The sequence below is a fragment of the Ruditapes philippinarum genome, unplaced genomic scaffold (genome assembly GCF_026571515.1).
Source record: "Ruditapes philippinarum isolate M1 unplaced genomic scaffold, ASM2657151v2 ctg842_1_1_1_1, whole genome shotgun sequence".
Taxonomy (NCBI): Eukaryota; Metazoa; Mollusca; class Bivalvia; order Venerida; family Veneridae; genus Ruditapes; species Ruditapes philippinarum.
The window spans coordinates 400,647-418,683 of NW_026866721.1; the positions used below are offsets into that span (position 1 = coordinate 400,647).

The following is an 18,037-nucleotide window of genomic DNA, read 5'->3' on the forward strand; positions in this document are numbered from 1 at the left end:
TGCAGATGATTTGGAATGGGGACAAATTGAAGAGATAAAATTGATGATATCATTTTACATCTTAGAAATGTGCATTTCAATCATAGAAGGGGTGGGTAATGGGTGTGAGAAAAGTAACGGAGGATGTTGAAGAAGAAATGGAGGGTAACTTGAGAAATTTTTAAATTAAAGGCTTATTTCTTTTCTTTTTGGTGCCAGACAAAATTAATTGTTTTGTTTTGTTTAGTTTCGTTAAGTTTCTTTTTGTTAAGTTTTATTCCACACCAACATAACAGGACTGGTCATGTTGCCACTTTCCAGCATGGAAGACCTCAGTTGCCCCTCGGTACATATTTCAGGCATGAGTGGGCACCTCAATAGAACCATTGGCCTATGAAAGGAGCAAAAGTTCCTGATGGGATTTGAACCCACAGCGATGAAGACTTAGTGACTTGCATGGCATTCATTGTTGACAGAGGTCAACGTGATTGAAAGTTTTTAAATCAGATTTTTAATCAAATTTAAATTTGTATAAATTAAAGCACCTGTTCTAATTGTTCACAATAACTAACCAATTATTACAATATACTTCAGCAAATCAAGTTTACTTATAACTTCAGTCTCAAGGTAATTATTCAAATCCTACAGTCAAACTAGGAATAAAATCATTCAATTTGTAAAAAAAAATTAGTTTCAGAATGGTAATAAGATATAAGAATTTTCTTATTTTCTAAAAGTCATATAATTGCCAAGGTTTGACTGTATATCAACACATGTTTACATCTTGCATTCACACACAAAATAAAAAGAGCAAATGTTGTTTAGCAACTTTTTTATAGATTCACTCTAAACTTGGTATGGAGCACCTTGGCGTTGATTTGTTTAATTTTGTGAACTGGGTTTCTTTTGTACAGTAGTATCAGAATTCAGAGCTGTTTTTTCACAGGTAGAGGAAGGAGCCCTTTCCTTAAATGATTTTGACAATCAGTATTTTTAACATCATCATCAGCAGCATCATCATCATCATCATCATCATCATCATCATCATCATCATCATCATCATCATCATCATCATCATCATCATCATCATCATTATTATTATTAAATTTCTGTTATTATTGTTCTTTTATACTTTATACCCATAAGTTTTAATTTATGAATGAAAAATTTGTTTAGTCATGTTGAGTGCGGGCAGCTTTAAAATTGTTTTTCCATTTTGTACTGAATGAAAAAAACAACCTACAACACAAACCTTTTGTGAATGGACAAATAAATTAAAGTTTTTCACCAGATTATAGATCAAATCTGCTTTATAGATTTTCTTTTCTAGTTAAGTTTTAATTGAATAAGTAAAGTGAATAAATTACTAAGTTGAACTAAGAGGGGATCTACCAAATAAATCCTAATAATCCACTTTTCCCGTCCTCCTTAAAAAAGGCTATGCTTTTGTACTAAGGTCTTCTTACTGCAATAATTAACTAAAACTTGTTAAGTGCAAAGCTGTTTGCCATGGACAAATATACTTCAGGTGGTAAAACAGTGCTGTTTTCTTTCTATGTTACCACATTTATATTTTTTCACAATTAAAGGGACTCCACTGAGGGTGTTTTGACATGACGGGACTGGAAATACTTTTCGAGATTTGTGTACTATTTGATGTAGATCTGGACCAATAACTTGTGTGCAAATTTTCAAAATCATTCTCTCACCTCGTTTTTCCATAATTGCTATTTTCATTGTGCGAAATGACACAAAAATCAAATCTGGTTAAGAATCACACAAAAAATCGGTATTTGATTTATTTTCGAGTATATTTTCTTTTTAATCCTTTGCAGATTTTTCTTTTTTTAAGTGCTGAACTTGATCTATGTAAGAATTTCAAATTTTATATTTTAGGCTTTTTTACCTCAGTGGAGCTCCTTTAAATGTAAACTTATTTCTCATCTCTAACTTTTCCCTGTACTCAATGCCAGCCTTATCAAAGTGAGGTTTTTGGGGTTTTTTTGAAAAATTTTATGTTAATTAATGAATTGATGTTAAAATCTACTCAATTCAACATCAAAATGCTTAACCCTAGCCTTCCTTGAACTGAAACTGATCAGCAATGCCATCAGTATATAGCCAGACAAGCCAGACAATTGGCTGACCAATTTAAGACAGGTCAGAAAATGGAAACTGGACTGTTGAAGACCCTTTAAGAAATTCAGAAGGTTAAATTTAGTCAGCCATTGTAACTGTGTGTTGTAGGCACTCTCTGATTCGTTTCTTTAAACCAAATAATTATCTGATAATTACCATTATGAGTAAATAAATTTAATTTGAACTGCGGGAAATTTATTGCTTGTGTCACTTAAATGAAGATATATAGGTGGGATATTTAAAAAGCATTGCAACATAAAAGGCGTTTAAAATTTATGTCGATAACAAAGAGAACGCTCTTGTGTTTGATAAATCTGTCTGCCATTCAAACAAATGGAGGTTAGGTATTTAAGATTAAAGTGTGAATTAGATTTTACTATTCGTTACATAGCAGTTGTTAACAGGGTATAGAATTTTTTTTTCTCTGGAGTTGTTACGTTTTAAAGTACTCATAAAAATATTTTGTGTTATGTAAACACTTCTGCAATGTCATCTTTTATTTAAGAAAAAGATCTGAAGTGGAAAAGAATGTTATAGCTTGAAGTTCTCATATCTGCCCTTATGATATAAAACTAGGGTGAATTGTTTGATTAACTCTCTTTAAATAAGATTTACTGTTAATGTTATTTTTTTGCTGCTCTTTTTTGACAAAGTAGGGTAATGCAATTTAACCTTTAAAGGGACTCCACTGAGGTTTTTTGGCATAACATGACTCCAAGATTTGTATACCAATTTTTTGACACTTGAAGCTACAGTCTCACTAACATCCCAGCAGAGCCCCAGTAGACGTCCTGGGTGATCAGGGAACAACCAGAGTACATCTGTAACTGCCGGCAACGTCCGGGATGATCCAGAAACATCCAGCATTCAATCCAGATGGAATAAAATATTTAATATCACCGGGGTGGTTCGGTATGATCCAAGAAGTATAGCTTTGCTGGCTTCATCCTAAGCTTTGCCAGGAATGACTGGGGATACACCGGGGAAGCACTGTAGCTCTGCGGGCACAAACCAGGGATAATCCGGGGCATGATATAGCCAGTAGAGCTATGGTAGAGCCCCGTTGAATGCTGGCAGAGCCCAGGTCAAGGCCGGCAGAGCCCCGGTGAATGCTGGCAGAGCCCCGGAGGATGCCGGCAGAGCCCCGGAAGATGACGATGGAGCTATGGTTGATCCCAGTAGAGCCCCGGCAAAGCCCGGTTCATTTTAAAAGAATCACGACAATTTGCAATGATTTCACTTGTTTGTATTAAAACCCCTACCATTTCCGTTTTATCTAGTCTTGCATCAGGATTTTTCAGAAAATCATCATGAATTTCTGTTCTGGAACAATACATAATTATAATATTAAATAAAAAGCTTCACATGGGCTCTGCCTGGATGGTCCTGGGTGATGAGTTGGGAATTACTGTAGTGCTTCCGTGATATTAGTGTGACCGCAACAATAATTTCCCCCGGAACATCCCAGTAACTTACCAGGGTGGTCCTGGGCTCTGAGATCATTTCATCTCCCCATTTTTAGCTCGACTATTCGATAAGAATAAGTAGAGCTATTGTAGTCACCCGAGCGTCGGCGTCAGTGTCGGCGTCTGGGTCGGCGTAACCACTTATGTTAAAGTTTTTGTAATAGTTCAAATATTTTCAAAGTCCATTGACATATGGCTTTGAAACTTTGCACACTTGTTCACCATCATTACCCCAACCTGTATACAGGAGGAGGTAACTGTATCAAGCATTTTGACAGAATTATGCCCCTTTTTCGACTTAGAATTTACATTAAAGTTTTTGTAATAGTTCAAATATTTTCAAAGTCCATTGACATATGGCTTTGAAACTTTGCACACTTGTTCACCATCATTACCCCAACCTGTAAACAGGAGGAGGTAACTGTATCAAGCATTTTGACAGAATTATGCCCCTTTTTCGACTTAGAATTTACATTAAAGTTTTTGTAATAGTTCAAATATTTTCAAAGTCCATTGACATATGGCTTTGAAACTTTGCACACTTGTTCACAATCATTACCCCAACCTGTAAACTGGAGGAGGTAATTGTATCAAGCATTTTTTTTTACTATCAAGCACTAAGATTAGTCGAGCGTTGCTGTCCTACCGACAGCTCTTGTTCAAGAATCATAACATAACCGAAATATGAAAAGCATTGCAATGCAATCACTGTAGGTTGTGTGAGCTTTACTGTATTCCTTAAGGCTATCGCCCTGGTTTTTATTGTGATAAGGCCTATCAATGGATTTCGTGAGCATTGGGTTTTAATGCAGTAGGAACTCTCTAAAATGGCTATCACTGTGTTTTGTATGTTCTCACAGTTTTCCTTGAGGTTATCTGAATGTGGTCTGCACTGTTTGCTATTCGGACAGTACAATGAGTGCACATGTTCGTACTTTGGAAATTTTCCGGATAAATGGAAAATGGTTTTGTTCAGACTGAAAAATGGACAGCTCGATTTAATATATTTAGCATGCTAAGACTTAGTGTTAATATGTAAGTACATAAATTTGCATTACAACTTCTCCTTTTTCAACCATTTCTGTATACTATAATGATGTAGAAGACCCAATTAATGAATTGTTGAAAAGTGTTTGTTTGACACTGGTGTTGGCATTAAAACAGTGTTTTCTAGATTGCAATAAATATATGAGCGGTGTCACATCAAAACCAACATAATGCGTTTGCGACCAACATGGATCCAGACCAGCCTGTGTATCCGCGCAGTCTGATCAGGATCTATGCTGTTCGCTTACAAACCCTATAACAAGTAGTGAAACTGATAGCAAACAGCATGGATCCTGATCAGACTGCGTGGATGCGCAGGCTGGTCTGGATCCATGCTGGTTGCAAACCCATTACGTTGGTTTTGTTGTGACGCGGCTCAATTATTATATCAAAAGATAATTTAAACTGATGAACATGGAGGTGGCTTACATAATTGAGATATAAATGGCATTATGAATAGAGGCTATTGAATGAGTGTAAGTTTAATACTAAAGTTATTGAACAAGTTGAATAAAATTATATTATGCAAGCCTCTGGCGAGCATAAAATTCTTTTATTTAACAAGTTCAATAAATTTTTTATTAGACTTACACGAATTTAATATTCTATGTATCACATACCCAAAAAGTGTTTTAAGTGAAAAAGTAACATTTTCCATTGACGTGCCGTGCCTATTATAAGTGTAACGCTTACATTTAGCTCGTCTATTAACTATGTTTGTGTAACAAAATGACGTCACATCAAAATATATGCACGGCCGTGCAATATAGTTTTTTTACGGAGTCACAAAATCGGAACGGGTATGTGATGAACATAATTATGGCATAATGAATGAATTAAATTCAAATTAACTCACAATAAGCCCTCTATAGGCTAATATATAATAGAAACAATTTGCAATAATTAATCTTAGTCTATTAAATTTAATAGATAATTTCTACAACTTTCTTACAGTTATTGTTTTTACCATTTTGATTGATAGAGTGAAGTGTTACTGATATAAGAATATAAAATGGCATTATTTATTGTAAATGAAAACATTTTTATTTTTTGTATAATTTTTTGGATAAAGCCATGCTCAAGATGCAGTTATCTGAAGGTAAATCAATGCACCTGTATTGGTATTTTGCTGTGATTGGTATACCATATGATTGGTATACAATTTATCAGAATGTGATTTGATTCATGTTGTGATTTAGTATGCATCGTGTGATAAGTACATGGTAAATGATTTGAATGGTACAGCACTGACTCACTTATACCAGTCAGAGTGTTTGTCTACTTTATGGTTGGTAACACTGTGATTTTATACACACTACACAGTGATTTGTTACCATTGTAAAGTGAATTGTGTTGGTACATGTATTCTCTGTGATTGATATTTCAGTAAATCTTGTAGAATTCCTGATTTTAGCTGTTATATTTTCTATTTGATACTGAAGTAAGTATATTAACCTTTGATTGATATTAACTTTAATTGTTACACAATAATATTGGTACCATATTACCTGATTTTGACTGGTATGAAATGTGATTGGTATGGGTTATGATGGTTGTGATTATGATTGGTATGCATATTGTCTGTGGTTGGTTTACATACTGACTGGGATTGGTATACATATTGGGTATGATTGGTATGCACATTGACTGTAATTAGTTTACAAATCAACTATGATTGGTTTTACACATTGACTGTGATTGGTATGCACATCTGATCTGTGATTGACAGTGATTTGGGTATGTGTATTGATCGTAATTGGTATGAACATGGATTATATTTGGTATGCACATTGTCTATAATTGGTTCACAATTTGGCTGTGATTGTAAAGCACATTGACTGTGATTGGTATGCACATCTGATCTGTGATTGACTATATGCACATCTGATCTGTGATTGACTATGATTTGGGTATGTGTTTTGACCATAATTGGTATGAATATAGATTATATTTGGTATGAACAAAATTGTCCATAATTGGTTTACATATTGACTATCATTGGAAAACAGATAAAAGCAAAGATGGAAAATCAATCTTTTAAATTCAATTAACCTTGTCAAATCTTTTGGCTTGACTTAATGCCCTTGGTCATGTGGTTACTCACCTGATACATTAATACTTTCAAACTTTGAAAGGATTGGAATAACTTAATATCATGCCATAGTGTTATTATATCAACTCTTAATCCATTTTATAATTGAATAATATACTTAAAACGCTTTTTATGTACTTGGCTTAATGTAGTTTTATGTGAAATTATGTTGACAAATCACGAGAGCTAAGAAAAAATATTTTTGATTATATTGAGAGGAATATGAATAAAAATGAGTATCATTATGAAAAGACACGAGGGATTCTAAGTGAAACAAAATATGTGAAAAACAAAAATTTGAATTTAAGTTTTGTATTTATTTGGTTAATGCGGATATTTATAATGTAACAATGATGGAATATGATAAGTAAAGTGTATGCTTTGAGTATGATTGAATTGGCAATCAATGAATTAGGGTATCCTCAACAAAGCAGACACATAGAATAAGATCTTACATGAATAAATTGTACAGGTGAATAGGGGTGCATTTTCATGGAGTGAACTGGTACTTGACCAATGTCATATTGGGACAATGTAGGGGACAAAACAAATCAATAAGCGGCATAGTTCTGATTATCGTAACTTTATATGTAGCTTCCTTAACTTTTGATGTTTTGGAACAAGTCTAGCAATTGATTTATAATATAAAAACTGTCTACTGCATTCTGTTAATTTGGCTATTAGTGACAAAGCAATTTTTAATGTGAATAAATGGTATAATTATAAATAGAGAGGAATACATTATGAATTCAGTCACAGGGAAGCGACTAGCTACGGGGAATGTGTTGCCTAGATTAAAGGGTCAGTTATATATGAAAAAGAGAAGTAAAACAGTGATCATTCATAAACAATTACCAAGTAAACAGGATAATCGAGAATATGTTCACAAGGTTTGTATTTACCTTTATCCTAATAGATGGACTTGTCCAGCTTATATTTTTGGAATGGTCCATTATCAATTTTGGGAGTATCAGGTTGAAAATTTTAATACATGTATTCAGTAGTATATGTATAGATGCTGATCAGTCTATGATAATGCGAGCTGTCTTAGCTCGAAACTAGTATTTTTGGTTCCTGCATTTTATTAAAGCTGCATGCCTCCAGATGAGCCAAAATATTTCAAGAAAATCAGACTTGATGAAAATAACTAAGATTAAGTAAGATTTTAAGAAAAGTTAAATGATTCGTGATTCAAGTAATAATTTGCATATTATATGCGATTAGTATCTTATTTTGCACTATTTGCACCTTATTTCTACTGCATGACCATTAAGGTAGTAAGGCTATTTTTGCATTTTTTAACCTTGTTTATTTTTGCATTTTTTTACCTCGTTTTGGTTGTTTTTGTGGATTGTAAGTGCCATATGCAATGTGTAAATTACTTTCTTTGTAAACTTAACTTTATTTTACCTGTTTATTTACATTTTCAAAATTTTCATGAAAATTAGCATGAATCTGGAGCCATGCTTCTTTAAGATAACTTGAATATTGGTAAATATTTTTAGATCGTTCAAATATTTGATATGTTGATATTAAAGTATTAAATGGTGTAAGATATTGTCATATTTGTATTTATGATATGACGTGAGGTATTTTAACAAGGCAACTGCAGAGCTGCTTTTGAAATTCCTGTCATGTCAGAAAATTTTGATCAATATGGCATTATTATTACACAAAGATAGCTCACTGACTTCAGAATATTTAAGATAAATTTCATTTTGTATCTGGACAGATCTGAAATAATTATTTGTAGTTACATTATGTCTAGAAAGCTGTATTTTTTGTCCAGAAATAATTTGACTTCAGTGTTGTTAAACTTCCATGCAAATAACCATTAGCATAGGAAGTCAAACGTACCCATACATGTGAACTTTTTCAATGATCAAGTGGAAGATTTTTCTTCAAACATGGGAGATTTTAGAATTTGCAATAAACAAAGGAGGAAGTTCTGACATCAAAAGAGGTGTTTTCTTTAAATTGTGAAAATACCTCTTATTTTAAGAAAAATCTTTGAAAATATGGCTGCAGAAAGTGGGAGTCTCCCGTTTAAAGTGGGAGAGTTCACATGTAGATGCTTACCACTAAAAGTACAGTCATTATCTCTTTATTATGTAAATGAGGTAAACTTATAAAGTTTGTATATTATGTAAATGAGATTAATTTGTTTATTATGTAAATGAGATATCCACTAGCATATTAATGAATATTGATGAAAATATGTACTTCTTAAGTGACTAATAATGACTACCAGTCTATCTTAACAACTGTCCCCCATCCCTTTTCACTTGGGAATAAGTGGGGACTTTAACTATTGCATCTTAAAGCCCTTGGATCATTTCCCATCCCCACACAGTGCCTGGGTGACAGGCCTTGGGGTACAATTGACTAGTGCATAATTGACTGATATGCGCCTGTAAAACAACTAAAAAAACATTATGTCTTATATAAAAATAACTCCTTTGACTTGTCTTAATTTTGATATAATCAATTTTGCATAAATCTATCCATCACTTATGGTAAAGTAAAATATTAGATTGGTAAATGAATAAACGTCCTGAAAAAAGAAAACACCTTTGCTCCTGTTATTTTTTTAAAGCGGTTATTTTGAGAAAATGTATAAATATATAAACTTGCATTGAATTTGTTATAGAATAAAAATATTACAACTTAAAGTCAGGATATGTTGATTTTTTTTTTCACCATAAGTATCTTATTGAAATGAAAACTGTGTTGCCTTTTATAAGATAAGATTAAATCATTTAATTATTCTGCAGTTTTCAAAATACACCAACTTAACTTTGACAAAAATACTTCATTTCTTATAGTAATTTAGTTTATTATACTTGTAATAACCAGTCTTTCTATATCTCTATTTTCAGACCAAGATTAAAGAATTGAAGCAAAAGATTTCAAATCTCGAGAAAGAGATAGAGGAACTCAAAGAACAAATAAAACAAAAAGATCTCACTATAGAAGAAATGGCTGCTGAACACAAGAAAATGGTATTGAATACTGCTTAAAAATATAAACAATACAGTCATATCTTTGCAAAGACCACCTTTGAATAAGGGTCACATTATATAAAGAAAATCTCTCTATAGAAGACTGTGAGAAATGACCAAGAACCTATCCAAAGGCCAATATTTCAATTTCTCAATTGAAAATTTATTATCCAAATTAATCCCCAATATTGAGCTGCAGTGACCGGTTTTGATAAGTTTATATGTGTGCAACTATCAATATTAATCTTTTTGCACACAAAAACATTGAAATTTTACAAGTATGATTTGGGTTACATAAAGTACATGTAGTACAATGTAGATTCAAACATATAAAGCCAGTACTGTATATGTGTTTTGAATATATATGGTTTAAAATTTTGTAAAACAATATGGCTCAATATGTAAACATTTAAATTCATTTTGTGTTAAAATTGTATTTGCTAAGTTGACAATATTTTAAATGTGATCATAACTGATTTTTCAGGAGGAACATTATAAAAGATTATATGAGAGTGAAGTTGCTGGTCACAAGTCTACACAAAATTCCCTACAAGATGCCAACAGAAAAATATCTGATTTACAGGAAGAACTTGCTCGAACAATGCAGGACCTGGAGGCTAAATTAGCCCTTGCTCAGAAACAGGTATGTGATGTATGAAGAGTTGTTGACTGAGAAACAGGTTCAAAGCAATAAAAAAAGTTTAGATGTATTCTTACCGGTACTTGAAATTATTGTAAACAGGTACATGTGTACTTACTGGAAACATGTACATACTGCTAATTATAAATTAAAAGTTACTGCCAGAAACTGGTACATGTACAATTCAGAAACAGGTACCTACCAGAAACTAGTACATATCAGAAACAGGTAGCTACCAGAAACTGGTACATATCAGAAACAGGTAGCTACCAGTATCAGGTACATATCAGAAACAGGTAGCAACCAGAAACTGGTACATACCAGAAACAGGTAACTACCAGTATCAGGTACATATCAGAAACAGGTAGCAACCAATATCAGGTACGTATCAGAAACAGGTAGCTCACAGGAACAGGTACATATCAGAATCAGGTAACTAACAGAAACTGGTACATACCAGAAATAGGTAGATTCAAGAAACTGGTACATATCAGAAACGGGTAACTAACAGAAACTGGTACATACCAGAAATGTGTAGCTACCAATATCAGGTACATATCAGAAACAAGTAGCTACAAGAAACTGGTACATATCAGAAACAGGTAACTAACAGAAACTGGTACATACCAGAAACAGGTAGCTACCAATATCAGGTACATATCAGAAACAGGTAGCAACCAGGAACAAGTACATACCAGAAACAAGTATCTACCACTATCAGGTACATATCAGAAACAGGTAGCTAACAGGAACCGTGAGGTACATATCAGAAACAGATATATACCAATATCAAGTACCTCACAGGAACAGTTATTTACTTGGATGGTCATTCAATGTTATTTGATTATTTTGTAGTTTGATGAAAAACTAAAGGAGACTGTGGAAGAGAAAGACAAAGAAATAGCTGAGAGGGATGCTAAACTGAACAGATTAAAACAACAAATGGCAGAGTCTTTAAAAGGAAATTCTTGGTATGTTTAACTGTACAGTGTACATGCGTTTTGATACTTTAGTTTTAGTAATTTTGATGTAATGATATACCAGATTAAACCAGTCAGATATAACAAATATCATTCATAGTCTTTTAAAAGACTCACTGTGAATAAGATTATCAGTATTTCATTAACCCTTACAAGGCAAATATTTTAAATTGGACATGTCTATGTGTCAATCTAAACAAAACCATTTATCATGTTCAGGAAATTCCAAAAAAAGTACAGACCAGCGAACAGTGCAGACCATGATAAGACATGTGCTGGCTGATCGTAGTGTACATTTTTCGTCACATTCATGGGCATATTCAGCCATAGCCAACAGGCTGTTGGTTAAGATAGTATTATACATTTTTGTATACTATTTTGTTTTCAGGGAACGTCAGCAGCAACTTGAGGAATTAACTAAAGAATTGGGGAGAATTCAAGACGAGGCAGACACCCTTCGTATAAAACTGAAACAATTTAAATCTAGTAAAGTAAGTTGTTGTTGTGTCTGTTGTTGTACTGAGTTACTCTATTTAACACATGTCATAAAATGCTCATCTACATTTTAATTATTTTCTGAAGTCAGTAGGTTTTAGTTTCTTTTCTTCACTATATAATTTTCATTATATAGTGAATATGGCTGACAGTGGATTGGGTCTTCTTGTGAAAATAAAATAAAGGTTTAACCATAACATAAAATTTGAAAATCTGAAACATATCAAATGAAGCACATAAAATGGTAAACCCTGCAAGTGAAGCACATAAAATTGAAAACCCTGCAAGTGAAGCACTTAAAATTGAAAACCCTGCAAGTGAAGCACTTAAAATGGAAAACCCTGCAAGTGAAGCACTTAAAATTGAAAACCCTGCAAGTGAAGCACTTAAAATGGAAAACCCTGCAAGTGAAGCATTTAAAATGGAAAAATCAGAAAATAACAAAAAAATATATACCAAGAATTAAATTGAAAATCAATTTTTTGTGCCACTCTTATCTGAAGTTGAGTGAAAAGCGTTTCAAAGCATTTCAATTTTTGGGTCATTTTGCACAATAAAAAATTATTATTTGTGAAAAATGAAGTTAGGGAACAACCTTAAATTCGCACACAAGTTAATGGCCCAAACCTTCATGACTTTGTACACAAATCTCAGAAAAATAACTCCAGTCCCCAAGACATCAAAAAACGTCAGTTGAGTCCCTTTAAGACCTTTTGTTGTTATACATATTCTGATTTAAAAACAATGATATTTATGTTATCTTTCAGACGTGTGGAAATTGTCAAGAAATGACCTCAAAGTTAGAGAAAGCTGTGGTATCACTGAAAGAGAAAGATTCCTCTATTAAAGACTTAAATGGACTTTGTTTAAAATTTGAGTCACAGTTAAAAAAACAAGATGAACTTCTAAAAGTGTTTGCAGATAAAAAAGGTTATAAAGCGTCTAAATGAAAATATATATAAAGTAAATAATTTCATCCAGCATTAAAAGTGGTTCAGTATGATTAAAGGGAAGCTACTCTGATAAGAATTTTCATACAATTTGTATCTTCCAAATTGAAGAGTTGAAAGTGTGACCTTTAGAAAGCAGTGTTGCCAAAAAACATGAAAATTGAGAAAAGTTTTCAGATACTGACAAGTTATTTTTAGTAACTTTTTACAGTACAGTCTAACCTTTTTATGTGATAACCAGAGATTTACTAATTTACTACAGAGTGATGGGAATTATACAAAGTGATAAGAAGTTTTAAAAATATTAAAGGCACATTATTCCTCAGAAAGTTTTCAGAAATATCCAACATGTGTTGGATAATGTTTTGATAGTGGATTAAGAGCATGTTAGATGTTTTACAACTGAGGATAGTTTATGTATATGGCAAATGAGTATTTTTAGCTCGACTATACGAAGTATATGGAGAGCTGTCCTACTCGCCCCGGCGTCGGCGTCGGCGTCCGCGTCCGCGTCCAGATTTTAGATTAAAGTTTTGGTGCAGTAAAATATTTTTCACTATAACTTTGTCATTTCTTAAGGTATCAACTTCAAACTTCAAATATATGTTCCTTATCATCAACCACATCTTATGTGACAAGGTTCATAACTCTAGCACCAATATTTTCAGATTTATCTCCCCTTGAACTTAGAATTTTCCTTAAAAAATACTATTTTTTATTGTTACTTCTTTATTTCATAAGGGATCAACCTCATACTTCAAATGTATGTACCTTATCATCAACCACATCTTATGTGACAAGGTTCATAACTCTCGCACCAATATTTTCAGATTTATCTCCCCTTGAACTTAGAATTTTCCTTAAAAAATACTATTTTTTACTGTTACTTCTTTATTTCATAAGGATCAACCTCATACTTCAAATGTATGTACCTTATCATCATCCCCATCTTATGTGACAAGGTTCATAACTCTAGCACCAATATTTTCAGATTTATCTCCCTTGAACTTAGAATTTTCTTAAAAAAATGCTATTTCTTATTGTTTCTTCTTTATTTCTTAAGGATCAACCTCATACTTCAAATATATTTACGTTATCATCCTCCCCATCTTATGTAGCAAGGTTCATAACTCTAGCACCAATATTTTCAGATTTATCTCCCTTTGAACTTAGAATTTTCCATAAAAAATATTATATTATTTACTGTTACTTATTTATTTCTAAAGGGATCAACTTCATACTTCAAATATATTTACGTTATCATCATCCACATCTTATGTGACAAGGTTCATAACTCTAGCACCAATATTGCAAGAATTATCTCCCCATAAACTTAGATTTTTTTACTAGAAAAATGTTATTTTTTATTATAACTTTTTTATTTTTAAAGTATCTACCTCAAACTTCAAATACTTATTCCTAATCATCAAATACATTTTATGTGACAATGTTCATAACTCTTGAAGCAATATTTATAGATTTATCTCCCTTTGAACTTAGGATTTTCTTTAAGAAATATAATAACTTCTTTACTTTTTAAGGTATCTACTTCAAACTTCAAATATATATTTCTTATCATTACACAAATGCTGTGTGACAAGGTCCATAACTCTAGCATGACTATTTCTAGAATTATTCCCCTTGATCTTGGAATTAATGTTAACAAATGTTATTTTTTTACTATAACTTAATACATAATTATACATAATTGATTTTTCTTTCATAGTTTTGTCCTCCTTACTGCGTCCAGTATTTTATTAGTCGAGCTTCGCTGTCTCCTGTGACAGCTCTTGTTTTTATAAACTGTAACAAAACGCCAAAAATAAAAAAAGATTTTGCGAAATAAAAATGATGGCATTTTTGAGGCATAATGGGCCTTTAATTATTTAAGTTTATGACCAGAATCCTTTGTGCAAGCTTGGCATTTGGAGTTGTTGGATTTCTTCCATTTTGTTTTATTATTGCAAAGTTATTCAAGATTTACATTACTGAAAGACTTTTGGTTTCGCAGATGATATTAAAGTGCTGTATTTGTATTTTAACAGTTAAATTAGATGTTTTGAATAAATGATCATTTGCCTTGTCAGGCCAGACCCTGCCTGTACAAAAGCCTTAGACCCTGCCTGTACAAAAGCCTTTTCAATCAAACCTGGCTCTGTACTGCCGGCTGATTTTCTTGATTCAACATGATGGGCCAGCCCATTTAAGATAGTAAGGGTTAATATCAAAATGTGTTAATCAAACAGCGTACAGTTTTGAGGTAGGAGTGATTGACCTAGCTTTTAGGCAAGTCTTTATTGTGACTTGTATTCAAAAGCGCTTGGAATTGTTTTTAAACGAGACATTTAATGTAATTTCTGTATATCTGATTTTTCTTAATGGGTATTCCATGACACAATAATTTATAGTCTTTTAAGTGTATCCTTTATAAGGAACTGTTGTCATTATGATTTGTCAGTCTGTATTTGAGCCACTTCAGGACAAAAGCAATGTAATGCCTTTGCGACCAAAATAGATCTAGACCAGACTGCGGGGATATACGCATCTGTGCAGTCTGGTCTGGATCTATGCTGGTCGCAAACGTGTTATGTTGGCTTTGTCGTGACGCGGCTCAAATTTTGTTCCCATATATTTGGTAAGATATTAAAAAAATACCTGTATATTGACATGTTATTTAAAGTGATTTCCTTGTATTTCATACATGCTACAATAGCACAGATATATATATGTTAACATTTCCTTTGTGTTCTTCCATCTTTAGATGTACATAATAAACATGGCTTTCTCGTTACACTAAATCTAACAGAATGAGGGAAAAATACCCGAAATTTGGAAAACTGTACACTAAATCTAACAGAATGAGGGGAAATTACCCGTAATTTGGAAAACTGTTACAAAGAACCAAACTTTTTTTTATAACTATACACTTTTACTGTAAGACTTCTTGCAAAGGTGTCTGAGAAAATGTAAAAGATTTTTGTTGATATATATGTATATGCAAACATTCACCAAAGATTTAGAATATGTAATGAAGTGAATGCGAAACCTTTAGTGCCTTATTTACATTTGAAACTGTATATTTTTTTCATTTTTTGCCTTAAAGAAAAAATTTTCAAAAAAATTTATTTTTATTTTCATGAACAGACTTGGGGGCTCAAAGACCCAAACTTTTAAAGGTTACATTTGACCCTTCTTTAAATTTAGGATTTATATGTTAATTTATTTTTAAAAAATTTTTTAAATTATTTAAACTAAAACATTCACCCGTAAAAGAGTTGATCATACTTTATGGAAATGCAGGCTGTCCTAATGTTCTGTACTGATGACACATTAGCTTTTATCACACACCCGTGCCGATTTTGCGACTCCGTAAATATGGTATTGCACGGCCGTGCATATATTTTGACGTGACGTCATGAGCGTTATACATTGTGTAAAGACGCGTTAAATGTTAGCGTTATACTATAGGCGTGTCAATGAAAAATGACTCTTATTTCACTTGAAACGGTCTTTATTTTAGGTATGTGGTAAATAGAATATTAAATTCGTGTAAGTTTAATACTGAATTTATTGCACTCGTTGAATAAAATAATATTATGCTCACCAGAGGCTCGCATAATATAATTTTATTCAACTTGTGCAATAAATACAGTATTGAACTTACACTCATTCAATATCCTCTATTTTGTTTATACCTCAGATATGGAAAATGGTGTTTTCTCAATGTCATTAAAATCAGATCATTGTTTTTGCTCTGTTACTCATCACCACGACCTAGCGAAAAGTAGTGGTGCGGCAGTGATGATATGATTTTTATGAGATCGCTGATTTCTAAGAATTTTGTAGAAAAAAATTTCTTAATAAAAGAACAAGGATAAGTTCTGATACTTAGATCCAATGCTTGCATTTTTAATTTTGCCATTTGAGGTGTTCTTTCAGGTTTCCAGTTTTGACCAATGTATAATAATAATTAATATGGTTATTTTAATATTTTAATATACATTTGTGGGTCTTACTTAATTAGAGTTACACAATGCAGGATAAAAAACTTAATTATTTTAATATTGGTCTTAATTGTAGAATACAATTCATTAACAATATAATAGATTATTTGATCTATTGTCTTTGAACTCAAGGTCCCCAAACAGTACTGTCATGGTTTGACATTGTACATGTATTTATATAATTATATATCATAACTTTCTTTATTTTGTCATATGCATAGTGTTAATTTGGAAAGGCATCTTTGTATTATATTTGTGAATAACTGTCTTACTGTGATGATGAATTTCTGTGATTTTTTGTTGTTTTGTTTTATGATTTTACTTTAACTTATTTATTTATTTGAATGATGATTTTAATGAGAAATGATTATCAAGAAAAAATGTTTATGTAAAATGTATTGGTTCATAAATTAGATGAAATTTTCAAAAATGTACAATTTTACCAAGTTTCTCAAAGAAGTTATGCAATGTTCTATGTTATTTATTCATGTATGTATTTGGAATAAAGAAGATTTTTTTTTTGCTTGCAATTTCAAAAGGGATACAGGACACCTGATTCAATAATTTTTGCTAAGGTTTTTACTCTCCATGTATACAAATATCTTTGAAAAAAATTTTTTATAGGTATTAAATTCGGAAAATTTACAAAGTGTTGCAAAACAAGTGAATTCTGGAGCGATAGAACTTTCTCATTTTCAAGAGTAACTGCAAACAGAATAATGGAAAATACGATTCATCAAAATGAGTAAGACAGGCACCTGTATAAGAAACAGGTTTTCAAAAGCCTGAAGTTTTTTAAAAGCCCATAGTTTTTCAAAAACCTAAAGTTGTTCGTCTTTTTCAGGTTTGAATGTACATGTACTGAAATTAAGCCATCATATCCGATACATTTTAGCCAATTTTTTTTTTATCCTATGTTAAAAGGGCTATTATCTAAATTGCTGTCTAATTACAGAAAACTTGCTGGACTTTTAAGTGCCTTTTAGAAAAGAATGATTTGTTAAAGATGCTTTGATAATATATATCAGGTACTTTATAAATGGAAGAATAAATGTTGTTTGTAGTTTAATTATTTATTTTGAAAGTTGTTATGAATTATAAATTAAATATATAATATATATATACTTATGGAAATTTTGTTCAAGATATGGTAAAATAAATGCTTACAGAAATGAATTTCTGGTTATGTATTTTTTCATTCCTTTATTTTAATTGTTCCTTTAACATTATCCTTTTCCCCTTC

The 18,037-nt window shown here is 32.0% G+C and overlaps 1 protein-coding gene across 1 annotated transcript; it reads left to right on the plus strand.

Moving 5' to 3' along the window:
• Nucleotides 1-98: 98 nt before the first annotated feature.
• On the plus strand, nucleotides 99-13,662 carry LOC132733479 (uncharacterized protein PF3D7_1120000-like). The gene is made up of 6 exons (XM_060720130.1): nucleotides 99-144; nucleotides 9,580-9,725; nucleotides 10,210-10,368; nucleotides 11,221-11,336; nucleotides 11,734-11,836; nucleotides 12,608-13,662. Exons 1-6 carry the CDS (start codon nucleotides 99-101, stop codon nucleotides 12,788-12,790), a joined length of 753 nt encoding a protein of 250 aa, XP_060576113.1. The 3' UTR covers nucleotides 12,791-13,662.
• Nucleotides 13,663-18,037: the final 4,375 nt, after the last annotated feature.